Below are 17,295 nucleotides of genomic sequence, written 5' to 3'. Positions count from 1 at the left end.
AGGGGTAGACGAGTCGTCTGATTAAATTGTTGCATTTGGATTAATTAAATAACTCGCGTCCCTCTTTTATCTATTTCTTTGCGTTCCAAGTTGTGCCTCAGTGCTTCTTAAAGGTTTTACTTGAACAAATATCAGGCACCGAAGCTTATTAAAACCCAACTATAATTTCCCGTTGAGGTTCTTATATCAAATTTAATTAAAAGAATTTCCATAAAATGCTTTTGACTCCTATCTTCATCTGCATTTGTTCACTTCTGATTTCCATAAATTACTTGCTTGGCATAAAACATGTTGCTATTGGGTATTGTTTTTGATAAACCCCTAACAAAGAAACCCCAAAAACCAGAAAAGAAAAGATAAATACATTTACAATTAATAGTCGCTCAGGAAATGATAAATCAATAGGACCTCTTTTTTTTTTCCTCCTCTTGTGTGTTCATCCAAAGTATGGGAAAAAGAAAAGCGTGCAAAATTAATTTACCAATGTATAATATATCGATTTACAAAATGTACTCTATTTCTATATCACATCCTTTTACAGCTTCAAAAGTGGCTCAACTATTCTTGAATTATATTCACAAGCTGCATGGATTTCTTAAAGAAATAACCCCTGATGCAGATAAAGACGTTTACCAGTGCGTTTGCCTGGAGCTATTCAAATTAGTGGGTTCAAGCTTAACATGACCACTGCCTATGTCTATCATTTTTTCTCATCTCTATCCACTTCCTGGTTCTTGATCAATGCCAATTTATAAACAGAAGAGCGTACAGTTCATTTCTAAACAGTTCGAGTCTTTTACATGATTCGGAGAAACTCAAGAAAGTAAAACTGTCTACCAAACTTTAGCAATCTAAGCTAGCTAGAGAAATATCCAATTAAATTTAATAGTAAAGCTGACTGCAATTGCTCAATCAAGACTCCTCTTAATTTACTTCTTCTGGAGATGTAGATGGCTATCATGAATCACACTGCACGGTCAACAACAAAAATGGAAAATCCCCCACGTCTGTAGGTAGAAGTCCTCCCGATTTTGTTATGAATATATCTAGCCAGATTTTACATTGTGGTGTCTAGTAATGAGATGAACATTATTGCTTTCTCGGGTATTATTTGTAGGCATTAGCCATCTTCTGCAGATGTGCCCAAGTTTTCTTTGCTGCCAGAGGCACTACACAATGCCTTCCAGATAGGTACCAGCATCTTGACAGGAGATCGTAATTCCTGGACTTGGAGTTCATATTTAACAAACAGTAAGAGACTGTAACCAAGAAACCTGAAGAATTGGCAGAACCTTGAAAAAGAAAAAAAAAATGCATTTTCAACTCTTCACCCTTGCCAATCTTAGCTAAACAATGAGACATTTCTGCAAGGTCTAATTTCTTCAATGTTCAAAATTTGCATACCTTGAAAACCAACGTTAGTTCTGTTTCCCCATGCAATATCAAAGACAGGCTCCAGTAACAAGTAACTGGAGTAACGCATTCTAGCAGCACAGGTTTCAGAATCTTGCCAATTGGAATAAAGCGGCGATCAATTCTTCCACTGCACAGAAAATAATAATGTTACTGCAACAAGAAGAAAAATGAACTTTTTGACAGATAACTATTAACTATTGAAAGCATAGATGAAATAGGCAAATACATCTTGGCCTCTGTTAATTTTGCTTCAGAGTCAATGGCATATATAATAATATTAAATATTAAATGAAATCAGTGCTACTTTTTATTTAACTAAATGGGGGAAAACATGAAATTGATACACATGCTACCCAAGCCGAAAGGCTCACCCAATACACACATAAAAGAAGCCTAAGAAACACCAGCAGTCCAAAACTGAATCACTATTGTCAATACAAAACCAAAACTGAGATCCTTCCAATTACTATAGCAGACTACGAAAAGAAACACCAGCAGTCCAAAAGAGAATGAAGTGATTGAGATGTTTGATAGAAGAGAATCAAAAGTTGAGAAGAATGATGAGATCAGGAGTTCAAATCCTTAGAAATTCTTCAATTAAGAATTCATGTCAGTGCAAAAGTTAAGACATATAACAAGGGGACTGTCTTCCCCTTTCACAACAATCTCTTGTGGAGAATATTGTAAGTCTTGAACTTCTAATTAGTTGCCTGTTGAGAAGTCAAATCTCACGTAAACATACAGACCGATACCATCATGTAACATTTGTACATACCTAATACAGGAATTTCCACACGGAAAAAGAAATAAGTTATACCTCATATAGTGTGTTTCAAGTTGGACTCCAAAAGCTGGCATTACGATGACAGACTCTGGGTCATTCCAACAAAGAAATAAGAAATTGGGAAAGACAATATTACATAGAACATTCTTAAACGTTAGAGATAAAGCAAATGCCCCAATATCAGTAACTCTCACCTTTAGCAACAGGCATCAGAAACAAAAATTTGACAAGGATTGCGACTAATAAAAAACTCCACAAAAGAATGGTGATTGATATATCCTGTTAATCAATAGATATTATATCAGTTGATGATACAGTTACTAGAAAAGATAATTAATAGTACTGGCTGAGACAAATAGTAAAATACCTTGAGTAGAAAGAGAAATGAAGCGTATGCTAAAAGAACAAAACCCAAGAGACATACCATCAGTCTCTTTCTATTGCTCTTTCGGACTATAATGTGGTGCGTGTCAATGGCTTTACAAGGCAATTTACAATCATGTATGTAAGTATATCCCCGACTAGTCGTGGATAACTCAACCATTGTTTATAGCTCCGGATTTAGATCATTATTGGCCAATACAACTAACTATACCTGCATTGAGAAAATAATTATAATAACCATAATAATAATGATAATAGTTAACAGTTTCCAAACCCTAACTCCTAAGAGATTAAGTGAGAAAGGAATAGGAAAAATTCTAAACGTTTACTCTAAGATAAGAGTGTTAGTTACCTGTCCGCGAAGAGAAGAAGTGTGATGTTTGAGCCATGGCACTGAGTTAAAACGCCATTGGCAATTATGAATTGCGGCTGCCATCGCGACGGCGAAAGGCAAAGTTAAACCACATTCTGCCAGATTTAATTTTGCCGAAACGTGGTCGCTTGGATTGGGACTTTATCAAATTAGTCAAAGAATAATAATTAATTTCTTAACTAGAAGGATATTTTTGTTTTATTACGATAAATAATTTTAGTATGATTAAAAAAATATTATCATAAGTCAAAAATTAGTTGATTATTATTAAGGAATCGCATTTTAAGAAAAAGTAAAATTAATTAATTAAGTATATTTTAGTAGACACTGTTAAAATTAGTTGATGCTTGAGTTTTACAGTTATGTCTTAAACTTGATTCAAATTAAAAAAATAAGGTTGAACTATTTGTCTACTAAAATTAGAGTTGGTGTCTAGCTTTCTCCCAACTTCTGAAATGGTAAACCGTAAATTATAACTTTCTTGTTTTAAAAGCAAATCAAACTTTCAAATATTAAACTCGATCGTAATTATATTTTTAATTAAATTAGAATAGAGGTAAATGAAATTAGTAATGTCCGCTTAAATCTTTTTTTATCTTAACAAAATTAAAGTTAAATCTTAAGTCAAAAATATCAGTTAGCTATTATTCTTAGATATTAAAATCAAATTGTGTTGAAAAGGCTTAAATATAATAGGAAAAAAGCTCCAAATATAACTCTAATGTTTAATCATTTTGTCACGTTAGACCGTAAAGTAATTTTTTATCTCAAATATGACCTCATACTTTTAGAAATAAAATATTTAAGCTCTTTCTCTAATTGAGGTTTTAACACTATTAAATTTTAATAATATGAAAAAATGGAACCTATTATTTAATATTTAAAATAATATAACTTATAAGAAAATAACGAATGTTCCCTAAGTAATTGTAATCAAACTGATGAAATAATTTTTTTATCACTCGCTAACAATTTTTTTAACTCAACTTACGAGCAAAATGGATATAAATTGAAAAATTCACAAATTGAAGAACAAATACATCCAAATGGATTTAAATTGGAAGATTCACAATTGTCCATTGTCTATTTTTCTCTTTCTCGTCAATTCATTATATTTGAGACAACTAATTGTTATTTTAATGAAAACCAAAACGAAAAAGAAAGACGGAGAACACTAAGATGAAAAATATTTGAATATGACAAAGAGCAGTACTTGACTCTCTTACCACAACAAATTAAAGAAGTTTTACAGTATTTGTGCTTGTTTACAATTAAGAACACCATTACAATGTGCGGACATCGACAATGAAATCTACAGAAACGTTTATGGATTAGGATTTTAGGATTGTCAATTTGTTAATTTGGTTTGGATACATTTAGAGATGATATGTTAAGAACTTGCAAGCTTGATTTCTTGATTTTGGCTAGTTTATGAGGTTTTCTGTGATTTCAAGATTAAAGGTTTGTTGATAAAGAGGTTAAACAATTTATGATAGGTTTGATTTTAAGATTAGCTATGTTTATCTTGAGACTTGTGTTGTTAATGAAATTGTGAAATTGAGTATGTTCATGGAGTGGTGAAATTGAGATTTGTTAATAAAATCCCTAATCATATATTTCTCTTAATATTGTAAAAGCTAAGACCAAAATTTTATTTTATTTACCAATTGTACATCGATTTTAATATTAACAGTTAGCAGTTTGTTCATGTATTTTTTTATTATAAAGTGAAGTAGTGGATTCAGAAACCTTTGTGATTTTGTATCTTGTAATACCCGAAAATTTTCTTTAATAATAATTAATAAATGACTTTTGATTTAAATTAATTTTACTTTATTTTTATTTGGTTTAATTTGAAATGATGTAATGGAATTTTTAATGTTAGACAAATAAATGAGTTATTTTCCATATCCAATTAGTTTGATTTTTAAGGAATTAATTAAGTAAATTATTTGAGAAAATAATTATATTTTGGTTATTCAAATTTTCTCCAAATATATATATATATATATATAGTATATATGTATAAATAAAATTATATTGGAAAATTTTAGAAAAAAATTTGTAAAAGATATTTTAATTAGTTAATGGTGTTAAATTTAATTGGAAAAATATTTAGCAATTTAATTAATTAAATTAATTGTGTTAGGATTTAATCGAAAATTTATTTTGGGATGAGGACTAAAATAATAATTTATTATTATGGGGGTTTAATGAAAATTTGTAGCTTTGGTATTTTTGTAAATAAGTATGTCGGTAAGGGCTTTTTGGTAATTTTACATTTAAAAGCAAGGGTATATATGTAATTGTGTATTTCTAATAATTCTAATTTGGCCCAAATTAAATAGTTAGGGGCGTAATTGAAAGGCTAGAAAGAAGTGTAGGGGTTAATTGGAATATTTGAAGGAAACATTTGTTGTAATTAGAAAAGTTTAAGGACCAAATGGAAATAAATAAAAGTTGAGGGACCTAATGTCGATATTGATCGAAGGAAAAGAAAAGAAGAAAAGGAGGAAGAAAAGAGGAAGGAGAAGAGGAAGAAGGGAGGAGGCGGCGGCGGCTTCCAGCCGGTGGGGGCAGGCTCCGGAGGCGCGCGAAGCCGGCCGAGGGTGCTGCTGGCGCCGGCGAGCCCAGCAGCGGCGGCGGCGACGTTAGCAGCAGCAAAAAAAAAAAAGAAGGGAGCGTTGTGGCTGTCGGCGCCGTTCCGGCCGTTTCCGACGTCCTTTGGCGGCGAGGTCGGTCTTGTCTTGACCGGTGAGTTGAGGGCTTCCTTTTGGTGGCGGTGGCGTCGGCTTTGGTGGCCGGAGGAGGGATTTTCCGGCCAGGTGATGGCAGCCGCGTTTTCCGGATTTTCCGGCGAGCTCCGGCGGAGGATGGACGATCGGAGAACGTATCCCGACTCTCCTCAGCTCAAGCTTCGCAATGGCACCAGTTTCGTGGCGATCGGACTTCGTTTGCAAATCGACGGCCGAGATCGTCCGCAAATCTCTCTGGATGATCGGGGGTCGGATCGGAAAATTGGAAGTGGGGATCGTCATCAGCGCGTCGTTTCGAGTCTGATGGTGTGTTCGGATCGTCAATCGGACTCCGGCGGCTAAAAGCAAGTCGACTGAGGAATCAAGCGTCTCGGTAATTCTCTGACCCGTTGATTTTAGAATTCTTTGATAAAGTTATATGTTTATTGAATTGTGTTGAATATTAGAAAATATTTTGTGTTAAAATACTTATTGTCAGACTGTTTGCCTTGGGTTGTGTTTTTGTGTTGTGTGGCGGAGTCAGGAAATTAGTGAAGTCTTGGGGACCCGACTCCTGTTGTATTAATTATTGAATATTTGAAGTGTTTTTCTAGTAGGTCTTGGACCCGTTTTACGGGGGGTAAATATCGTATTTTAGGAGAGGTTCTGCCGAATTTTTGGGAGAATTTACCCGAGTCGAAATTCTTAGACAGTCAGTCCTAGGAATCTAGACCTAGGGTCAATTGTAAATTATTCAGCGTTATTGATAAATTGTTTTCCGTGATTAGATAATCCGTCTGTTCGGCTCGCTCCAACCGAGGCACCGGAGCAAAGCTAGGAGGTCGCCTAAGCTGTGAGTTAAAGTCATATATCTGCTTACGTGTGTCATGCAAATATTTTATATGATATCTCTGATTTAATGATTAATATTTTGACTAATTGGTTATGTACTGTTTATGCATGCTTCATTTTCCGCATTACAATTTTTATTGATTTTGTGTTGACTCGGGATGGGACGACAGTAGAACATAAGAGTTTGATGAGTGTTCCGATATAAATTTGAGAGTGATGAGAAAGGATAAATAGGTAAATTTAAAAAGGAAGGTTTAAGATTTGCCCTGGTCGAGCATCGCTCTCTAGGCTTAGTAGAGTGTGGTTGCCGGAGTAAAAGTTCCTGGTCCAGCATAGTTCTCTGGGCGCCGGCTTATTTGGAAATCTAAGTGACCAGACTGGAGGTAATGTCCTTGGTCGAGCTTTGCTCTCTGGGCGCCAGTCTTATTGGAATAAGAGAGCCGAAAGGCTAAGGCTGATAGTGAACATTAAGTGACCAGACTGGAGTTAAGGACCCTGTTCGAGCTTTGCTCTCTGGGCGCCAGTCCTATTGGAATGAGATTAGTCAGGATGTTAGAGTTGATATTAGTGGAGATGTCAGTATGGAGATTGATCGAGATGTTTGTGTTGGGATTAGAGTTTTACTGGAGTACTCTGTTCCGTTGCATGAAAATTATTTTATTCAAGCATGACATGATAAGTTTAATTTTTGTATGACTTATTATTTATTTCAAATTAAATAAATGTATTATTGAAATGTTGCAATTGTTTTTAGATATATGATTTTAACTCACTCTCGAGACTGACAGTCTCAATTTACTGTTTTTCAGATTCGTGACTGTTAATCTTCCCGTGACTCTTATTCAGTAACCTGACTCCTTTATCATCAAATGGTGTATTTGATTTGGTATGTTAATTTGTAAAATCTTAGATTATCTGCAGTAGTAATAGTAGATGTTTCAGTTGTAAATTTTCTGAGTTTCGGGTCTCGCCAAATTCTTCTAGCAGACCGAATTAATTGTGTAAAATTCAATGGTTCCGATAAAGTGTGGCATTAATAACATTAAATGAGATGAGATTTATTTAAGTCAGTGAGTGTCGGACTTACTACAGGATTCGGTGGCGTTACACCTACCCATTCTCTATTGCCGGTCACGGCCCACAGAGGGGTCGTGACATATCTCAACTTTCAGTACCTGCAATAACACCATAATTATATGGACTTTAAGTATCTATATTTGTTTTTATGTGGAAAATAGAACTGGATGTGGAAGAATAAATACTTACGGAGGTAGTGGTTTTACTGATGGTAAGAGTGAGAAAGTTTTCTATAAATATTAATTTCTTCAACCTTATGAATGGTTATTCATCAATTAATAATTAAGATAATTAAAATGTAACTAAAATAAGTAACATGGGTAGAGAAGTTCATGCATGCAATAATTAGATTTTTTTGGGCTCTTATCCCTGGTTCCATTTTTTACGGAAGTATTTGAATCTCTTTGGGTTCTTTTCCTTGAACTTCTTGTTGCTGCGCGTGTATTTCTGGAAATGATGTCCAGATTTCTTCTTATGATTTGTACAGACGCAGTTGGCGGCTTTGCACTTAATCTTGAGGTGGTTTTTGTTGCAAGCCTTTTGAACTATCAAGTCCCTTTGAGATAACCTTTTAAATAACTCATGTTGATCACACAGTCTCTTAATGGAAGAGAGTGTGAATTGCCAGATTTCGCCAAGTGTAATAGAGGTGACTGGTCTCTTTGTAGCCGTAATCATATTGTTAACCTCAGGTTGTATTTCATCCGGCAGAGAGGTGATGAAGGTATACTTTAGTGTATCGTCACCATCATGTCCTCCAATGATATAGTAGAGCTTAGACATAGCCGAATAGTGCTTTTCCAGATCCTTCATTTTGAATGAACAGCATTTTCGATCAAAGAACTCTTGTTTCTGCTGTCTTATGACAAGGTCATAACTTCCAAGGAACTGGTTATGGAGGATCTTTACTGCTGCTGAAGGAGTTGGCAGAGTGACAAATTGAAGCCTAGTGTATTCAGGCTGAGACTGAAACCAATCTCTTAAGCTTCCGGTAAACCTTGTGACAAATTCGGCAAGGACCTTTTTGAGTGTGGCCCCTTCAAAGGTCATCTGAAGATCAATCCATGCCAAGAATTCGGAAAGCTTATCCTTCCATTTTGATAGTGGTAAGTCATCAAAAGTGAACCAAGGTCCCTGCTACCGGTTTTGACCTTGGGTTTGGAGCTCCAGTGGGAGCAAAAAATGACTGAGCATCCTCATCTTCAGGTTCCACTATTTCTGGACTGGGATCAGTAGCAGAAGTGTTCATGAGGATCTCAGTGATGTCCGCCATCTCTGAATTATCTGAAGAGGATTCTGAATCATACGGACTGATGAGAGATTGCTCTGGAAGTTTGTCTTTAGAGGCTAGAGGAGGAGAGGTTTTCTTTTGCTGGGTTTCTGAGTTTTTTGGGTAAAGGTAAGAGAATGTGCCAAAGGGCTGATAAAGAGTTTCTTGTGGTTGTTCTGGTTGTGAAAGAAAAGGGAAAGAAGAAAAGTACGAAGGAGCAATAACCGATGAGGTTGAAGCTGCTGATATGAAAGTTGGAATTGCAGCAGACTGGTTTTTCCGGAGATCATTTTCAATTTGATCTATCTGCTTCTTCAGCCGGGAAATCTCCTTTTGCTTTTGCATAAAAGAGGGGGTGATCGTTTGAGGTATCCGGAGTTCTTTGTCCAAAGCTTGATACTTTCTTTGTCGGGGGATGAGTGATTGTAGGACTTCTTGTGAAAAGTATCTAGCTTGTGATCTATGTTTTGAACCAAGTGTAGCGCTTGATCCAATTTTCCATCTATCTTCTTCAAATAAGTGTTTTGGACAATAGAATTAGATGTTTGCCAGTTGAGTACTTCTTCAGGGGGTGTCAGCGGTTCTAAGTTTCCAGAGGGTGAAATCCGTGTAGGAAGGATTTCAGATCTTTTGTTCTCTGTTTTTCCCTCTTTGGCAAGAAACTCAATTGCCTCATCGAACATTGGCAGTGGCTTTTTATTTTTTCTCTGGGAACCATCTGGATCCCGATCATCTGGCTTAGGATGAATCTTTGAACAAGAAGTATCCAAAGACATCTTCTTTGGATTCTTATGTGGATGCTGAAAGCAGGGTTCAGCATAATCCATATCATCATTACATGGGCATTCTGGCTTGCACATTTCTGGGGCTACATCCCAGACAAAGTATCCTCTGACTTGTGCAGCATAGATCTGGTTGCCAGATTCTTGAAAGGAGTGAATAGGGATCTTCTCCCTAGGCCGTGATACAGGTTGTATCATTGATGCTTGGAAAATTGATGGTGCTGAGGAAGATTCCTCAGTTCTTGTAAAGACCGTCTTAACAAAAGAAGACAATGAGAGGCAGAAGAAATGAGAGAGGGTGGGATCTAAAGAAAAGAAAAAAAAATAAAAAAAATAAAAAGAAATTAAAAATATTTACATTTTTAGCCCCGTGTGTGAGATATAACTAAAGCTTATTTAACAGTGTTTACGTCGTTGTTAGAAGGAGGGTTTAGATACTATGTTTTTAAAAATATGATATTATATTTGAGCTAAAAAATATTTAAAGTTTTAATGGGACAAAATGGGTAAATACTAGGCTCAAAATTGGACTTTTTCCAATATAATATGAAAAGTATAGGGACTAGCTAGTGTCAGAAGCTAATTTTGAAGGTGTGACTTGTGTGGGAGTAAATAGTACTTTAATACTTAGCATTAAAGGGTAATGATTCGGAATAGGAGCACTATCATTAGTGTATCTATTTTAATAGAATCATATTTTATAACTCACTTCTCGTAGAAGGTAAATAAACAGTCTCAAAGCAGTCTATATACTTATATTTTGATTAATTAAAATGCAAAAATTGACAATACTATTATATTATATAATTAATTAGTGAGGTCAAGTAAACTAATTAATTAATCTTTCTGTAGTTTTGATTTGGCAACGCTGCTTCTTTTCTTATCAAAATAAATTGACTTATCACAAAATTGGATGTATAAATATCTCAATTTTATATATAAAAACATAAAAGAGTTAAATCTCTTGCACCATAGAGAAATTCAGAGAACTAAATTTTAAAGGATCAAAGACACTTTTGTTTTTTCTTGAAAAAAAAAAAAGAAACTTTGGAAGTAATAAAAATAAATTTCCCCAACTTGTCTTCTCTATCATCACTGAAAAAGCTAATGGGTAGAATTAATTGAGTGTATTTTCTTTCTTTAAATGAGATGCCAATTGCAGAGGAATGAACACACCACCTTCTTAGTAAACCACATCACCTTCTATGTATTGAACTTCCTGTATAGGAATTTTAAAAACCAGCTTGGTTAGTTTGGGGTTTGTGCTCCACGTTAGTGTTGCACTAACATTAATATTATGATGGCATTAACATGGCACTAACATTAAAGGTTCTTCTGTTTCTCGTACGATTGAGTTAGTTGATAATTTACCTGTGTATGACTTTTATAGAAAAATTCCATGAAAAGATGTCTTTATATAAGCTCAAGTATCATATTTCTAATAGTATTTGAATTGTGTATTGTCTGTTAGGGTTTTCCTTTTTATATTTGCTTTGTTATCAGTATAATTCAAATAGAATAAAGATAAGTAAGAAAACCTGGAAAAGCATAAGTTGGAGAAATACACAATAAACTTGTCAAATCCTGGTTGGCTTTACTATTGGAGTGAAAAAGCTCCATAAAAAGTCTGCTTTTTCTTGACCCTTCTCTCTTATCTTACGGATAAATAGATTAGAAGAAATCAAATATATGATATTATCTGCACTGCACTTTTTGTTAGCAGGAATGGATTATGTCATAGCCTAAACCTTAATTTCTGATCTGGATCAATTGAATTAGTTCCGTTGGGGTAGGGTTTGTCAATTATTAGGCGGCCCGAGCGTGGTGCCTTCTTTTCTTTGGTAGGTAGGTAGAAAGTAAAGTAATCATCCACTGTCATTTTCACGTACTTTTGTTTGGGGACCATTACATGCGTATATTTTTAAAAGTCGAAAACACGTGTTTTTGTAAAGAAAAAAAAAAAAAAAAAAGCAAAGAACAAAGAATGCAAGTGAAGATTGGCATGCATTTGGACAGCAGGGCCTTGACACAGCCCAATTTTACAAGGCTTTTTTTGACACGGCAAAGAAAACAGATTGTGAATAGTGAGTGTTAAAACTCTAATTACTTAGTGTTCAGTATGCGTAGGCTTAAAAGACGAATCATGTTAAAATTCTTAGTGTTCTTTTATAGCTATTTATTTTTTCATCAATTAATTAATTTCTTGGATGTATTATAGTAATTAATAATAAAATCTAATTACAATTTTGGCAATTTTGGCAAATCAAATGATAAAATTTCAAGGTCTTGCACGGATGCACATTTTGATAAAATGATACTGACATCATCTGCGTCGTTGGGAGAGAAAGAAGCGGGAGTACTCCCTGCTTGATTTGGAGATTTTTGGTGTTTTGGGTGGTTTCCAAGTTGAAACAAAACTGCTACTTCCACTTGTTTTTTTTCTTCTTTTGATACTTAAAACACCATGTTTGCAGAATCTTTTCTATCGCCTTCTCTGCCCGACCTTGTCCATTGCTCTGCCACCATACGCGCACACAGAATCTTTTCAAGTTCTTTTTTCTAAATTCAAAAACCTAATCGAGGTCTTTCCATTTCTTTTTTCCTTTTTCGTTCGTCTTTTTAAAATCTTTTAGTAATTTTTCTTCATTTGTTGTTCCATTTTTATTTTCTTTGAACCAATGGAGGAGGTTTTGGTGCTTATGACTTTAATGCAGTGGTGGTGGTGGGGACTCATGCACACTGGTTGGTTTGTCAGGGACTCATGCAAAACGCGTCGTATAACAAATAGAAAAATAACTATAGATAAGAGTGACTTTTCGGAGAAGAATTAATAATGGCCATTATGATATTTGGAGGATCAGAAATAGTGTAATTATTTTATAATTATAGATAAGTGTCGTGAATCGCGTGCTGCGTGAGTGCTAAATCATAAAACCGCTCCTTATATATGGATGCACAAATATGACAAGCTTACCTCATTCCGCTCAAGTCTTCTTTTCTCTATTCTTCTTTGAAATGGATTTCCTTCTTCCGAATTTTAACACCGTCGTAACCGTGATCTTTGCCTTACTTCTGTTTGTCTACTATCAAGTGAAACAATTTAAACCTGCCACAAAACTATCACCCCAACCAATGGGCGCATGGCCTATAATCGGTCACTTGCCTTTATTGTCAGGATCACATCTTCCTCACTTAACATTGGCTACTCTAGCAGATAAGTATGGTCCAATCTTCACCTTACGGATTGGGATACATTCTGTTCTGGTAGTGAGTAGTTCAGAGGTAACTAAGGAATTATTCAGTGCCAATGACTTGAATGTAACCTTCCGTCCGTTACTGGTATCAGCAAAACTGATGGGCTACAACTATGCCTTCTTTCCTTTCACTCCTGGCGGTCCATATTGGCGCGAGACGCGCAAGATATCCAATTTACATCTGCTCTCTAATCGGCGCCTTGAGCTCCTCAAGCATATCAGAACGCAAGAAGTTGAAACTTCCATAAAGGAATTGTACCAATCTTGGAAGGATAATACGAAAATTATTGAGATGAAGGAATGGTTTTCGGACTTAAGCATGAATTCCCTTCTTAGGATGATTATAGGTAAGAAATTCTTTGGTGCTGGTGCGACTGGTGATCAGACAGAAGGACGGCGATTCCAAAATGGGATAACAGTGCTTTTTCATTATTTGGGGACTCTTGTTTTGAGGGACGCTGTTCCATTTCTCGGATGGATGGATGTGGGTGGACACGATAAGAGAATGAAGAGAACTGCTAAAGAATTAGACGATAGTCTTGAGAAATGGCTGGAAGAGCATAAGCAGAAGATTAACTTGGGCGATATAGAGAATGATAAAGACTTTATGGACTCGATGATTTCAGTCCTTGACGGAAAAAATATTGAAGGTTATGATGCTAACACAATCAACAAAGCCACATGCTTGGTAATCTCTGTTTTTTTTTTTTTCTCAGACTTTGATTTGTACATTATACAGCAGTTTGGTGATGCCACTATGTTGCTTAACCAAGTTAAATTGCAGAGTATGATTGCGGGCAATGAGACAGTTACAGTTGCCATAACATGGGCACTATCTCTACTGCTAACCAACAAGCATGCATTGAAAAAGGCTCAAGAAGAGTTGGACAAATATGTTGGGAAAGAAAGACTAGTGAATGATGCAGACATAAGCAAGCTTGTATATCTCCAGGCCATAGTCAAAGAAACTTTAAGGCTATATCCACCAGCAATTATCCCAGGACCCCGTCAATTCACTAAGGATTGCACCATAGGTGGCTATCATGTAGCAAAAGGCACTTGGTTGATGATGAATCTTTGGAAGATACATAGAGACCCTAATGTATGGCCAGAACCTGCGGACTTCAAGCCAGAAAGATTTCTAACAACTCATAAGGACATTGACGTTAGGGGGAATAATTTTGAGTTGCTTCCTTTTGGAGGTGGCAGAAGAGCATGTCCTGCAGTATCTTTTGGCCTCCAAATGATGCATTTAACATTGGCCAGTTTATTGCATGCTTTTGAAATCTCAACTCCGAACAATGCATTGCTTGATATGTCTCCTGGCATTGGGCTAACAAATAAGAAAACTACCCCTCTGGAAGTTCTCATCTCGCCACGCTTGCCTTCGTATTGTTTTGAGTAATGGGAATTTAGTCGAGAGGATTGCAGGAGCAATGGCTCTTGCCACCTATCACTCTTCCATAAATATGCATGTATACGATGTCAGCTCTCCTATGTGATGATAAGTTAGTGGTTGTTGTTCGTTTTAGCCTTATTACCTAATGTGCCTGCTCATGCGTAACACCAACTTGAGGTATTTGACTTAAATTTAATAGGTCTAACAGTCTTAAACATTAGAAAGGAAAAATACATCTACGTCAAGGATAAGTTTTGATTTAATGAAATAATTTTCTTTTTTTAATTTTGGAATTCATTTGGTTATAACCAATAATTAAAAGTTCTAAATAAATCTCTGCTTACGTTAAACACCTAAAATATGAATTTATAAATAAACTTTATAAAAGCTAATGGAAATGCATACCAAACATATTTAATAAAAAAAAGTTTAATTTCTTAAGTTTAAAAACCACTTTTGAAAAAGATACTTTACAGGATCACTTTGTTTTTAAACAAAGTGACTTTTTATTTTATTTTAAACACTATTAATTCTTAATTAGTTTAAATTTTATCATTTAAATTTTATAAGTAAAGATGATTGACAACCTGTTGAATCATCTATAATTTTATATTTTTTACAAATCATGCTAATTTTTCATAAGTATTACTAGTTGCGAAAAAATAAATATATTTAAAAAAAAATTATTTTTGTAAAATTTAATAATTTACAAAAAATACTAAATTTTTCGTAATTGTGAAATATATTGCTAGATTATGAAAAATAACAATTTTTTTCATATTTTTTACAAATTATGCTAATTTTTTGTAAGTGTCAGTAACTGTGGAAAAATGAATAATATTATGAAAAAATAATTACTTTTATGAAATTTAATGATTTACGAAAAGATTGAAAAATTTATAAAAAATATTAAACTTTTCGTAATCGCGAAATATATTGCTAAATTACGAAAAGAATCAATCTTTTTCATATTTTTTGGTAAATTATACTAATTTTTGTAAGTGTTAATAGTTGCAAAAAATGAATAATATTATAAAAAATGATAATTTTTGTGAAATCTAATGATTTATGAAAAAATTGGCTAATTTACAAAAAATGACAATCATATTCATATTTTTTTTTACAAATTATACTAATTTTTCATAAGTGAAACTAGTTGCAAAAAAATGAATGATATTTTGAAAACATGATAACTTTTGTGAAATTTAATAATTTAAAAAAATTGATAAATTTACTAAAAATATTAAATCTTTTCGTAATCGCGAAATTTATTATTAAATTACGAAAAATGATAGTCATCTTGATATTTTTTTGTAAATTAAACTATTTTTTCATATATTTTAAAAATGTATAAATTTTTAAAATTATTTTATGTTACTTTAGCAAACTTTATTTTAATTGATAACTTGTAATTACAGGTTACCAATTTTTTCATAAAAAAATTTATGTAAGTTGTCATTATTTTATTGATGGATAAAAATAAAGTATGGGTAACCATAGAATATACCTTTGGAGAAATACAGGTATGTTGATTTTGTTTGCAATAGTAAGTTTGACAAATAATTATAATAAGCTAAAATAGTTTATTAAAATTAAAACTTCAATAAACTTACTTTTTAAACATCTAATGCCAATCCTAATCAATTAACTGGATCACGATCACGTAAAATCAAAAGCTCAAAATTGTAGATAAAGATGTAGAAGTATTATACATTATTTGATACTGACTTCCTCCACAGTATCTGCTAATCAAAACTTAGCAATCAATTTAAAGCGAAGCAGACAAAAATTGAAGACAGTGAGAAAGCTCAGAAAGAAAAGGTTACGAGGATTTTCAACCGAAATTTTTAAAATAATAATATGGGTTTGGGTTTCAATACCAGATCCTGTTTACGCCAAACCCAATCATCTTGGATCGGGCCATTTTTAGCTGGTGGGCATTAGCAGTAATTACTCGGCTTTAAATATATGAGTTCTAGCCCGTCTAAATGACAATGGAGAGAGAACTCTATAGTGATTTCAGTTTCAGTTCGTTAAGCATTTAATTGGTAAATTTGCTCCTCTGTTATCATCTCCTGCCACTGTAACACTAAGACAAGCACAACATCATTAATATTCTATAGGAAAGAACCATATTGTAGATTCAATGTTTGCCCGGTTACACACACAAGAAGATGAAGGTGAATGGTTTTAACTTGGTCAAAAAATACTATCAATTCGAGCCAAAAGCAAATTTAAAAAAAAAAAAAAAGTGCTATGATATACATGAGGGTTTCAGCATTTTAGCGAAGAAAACGTAGAAACAGTCAGCAGTGATGCAAAAAAGAAAAAGAAAAAGTAAAAGGAGAATAGGAAGACAAATCTCACATGAGATATTCAGAAGAAGACCTATGACATTCATGCTGCAAAGATAGTTGGCTATTGCTGGAACCTGGGGATGTTCTTACAAAACCATAATTCACAGAGCAGTCGCTAGCTATTATATAGGTTAGCAAGCACTGCACAAGAGCTATAAGTCTCGATTACCACATGGCCTCCTCGTCTGGTGAAATTATAAGATGCTGGAAAGTTTAGGAGACATTTGTACAAGTACAAAATAACCGGGCAAGTTCCAGACAACTCCAGGAAATAGTTGCGCTACTGCATTCACTTTTTCCAATCTCTTTTACTGCCTCCTCAGATGGCGAACTTAAACCGTGCTGAGAACCTAGCTAGCTAGTCTGCAAATCCATTATTGCGAGCAGTGCAAGTGCATCACAAAGTTTCTTTTGTTTTTTCTTAAGAACTTCGACAAGTACCACATTGATCTGTCCAACAAATCCCGATTGTTTTTTCTTTTTTATGAAGATTCTTTTTACTTTCAAGAATTTTCCAAAGAAAGCACCCCGCCGCTATACTTTCATGCAGTCCGATTGGCACCATTATTTCACAGTTCATGCAATACAATTTTGGAGTTTGTTAAAAGCTCT

General features: G+C 34.3%; 2 protein-coding genes and 1 long non-coding RNA gene across 7 annotated transcripts; 2 read left to right on the top strand and 1 right to left on the bottom strand.

Annotated features, from left to right (window-relative positions):
- Positions 1 to 748: 748 nt before the first annotated feature.
- LOC8260903 lies at positions 749 to 3,115 on the bottom strand. Of its 5 annotated transcripts, none has more exons than XM_048370539.1 (6): positions 2,934 to 3,115; positions 2,625 to 2,788; positions 2,395 to 2,479; positions 2,234 to 2,288; positions 1,405 to 1,543; positions 749 to 1,227 (listed from the first exon to the last, which is right to left on the bottom strand). In XM_048370539.1, exons 2-6 carry the CDS (start codon positions 2,742 to 2,744, stop codon positions 1,108 to 1,110), a joined length of 519 nt encoding a protein of 172 aa, XP_048226496.1. In that variant the 5' UTR covers positions 2,745 to 2,788; positions 2,934 to 3,115; the 3' UTR covers positions 749 to 1,107. The 5 variants fall into 5 exon arrangements, with proteins under 5 accessions (XP_048226496.1, XP_048226493.1, XP_048226494.1 ...); XM_048370536.1 differs by having other exon boundaries at positions 2,568 to 2,788; positions 2,934 to 3,109; XM_048370537.1 differs by having other exon boundaries at positions 2,568 to 2,795; positions 2,937 to 3,109.
- Positions 3,116 to 5,450: 2,335 nt separating this feature from the next.
- On the top strand, positions 5,451 to 7,610 carry LOC125369123. The gene is made up of 3 exons (XR_007214624.1): positions 5,451 to 6,086; positions 6,481 to 6,545; positions 7,354 to 7,610. It is a non-coding gene; the product is annotated as an uncharacterized LOC125369123 (long non-coding RNA).
- Positions 7,611 to 12,612: 5,002 nt separating this feature from the next.
- On the top strand, positions 12,613 to 14,458 carry LOC8260904 (cytochrome P450 CYP82D47). The gene is made up of 2 exons (XM_015717673.3): positions 12,613 to 13,615; positions 13,712 to 14,458. The coding sequence occupies exons 1-2, from the start codon at positions 12,635 to 12,637 to the stop codon at positions 14,330 to 14,332; spliced, it is 1,602 nt and encodes a 533-aa protein (XP_015573159.2). The 5' UTR covers positions 12,613 to 12,634; the 3' UTR covers positions 14,333 to 14,458.
- The last annotated feature ends 2,837 nt before the right edge of the window (positions 14,459 to 17,295 follow it).

The sequence above is a fragment of the Ricinus communis genome, chromosome 2, assembly GCF_019578655.1.
Source record: "Ricinus communis isolate WT05 ecotype wild-type chromosome 2, ASM1957865v1, whole genome shotgun sequence".
Classification (NCBI taxonomy): Eukaryota; Viridiplantae; Streptophyta; class Magnoliopsida; order Malpighiales; family Euphorbiaceae; genus Ricinus; species Ricinus communis.
Note: the sequence above shows the minus strand (reverse complement) of the source record. Positions and strands in the feature narration are given on the sequence as shown.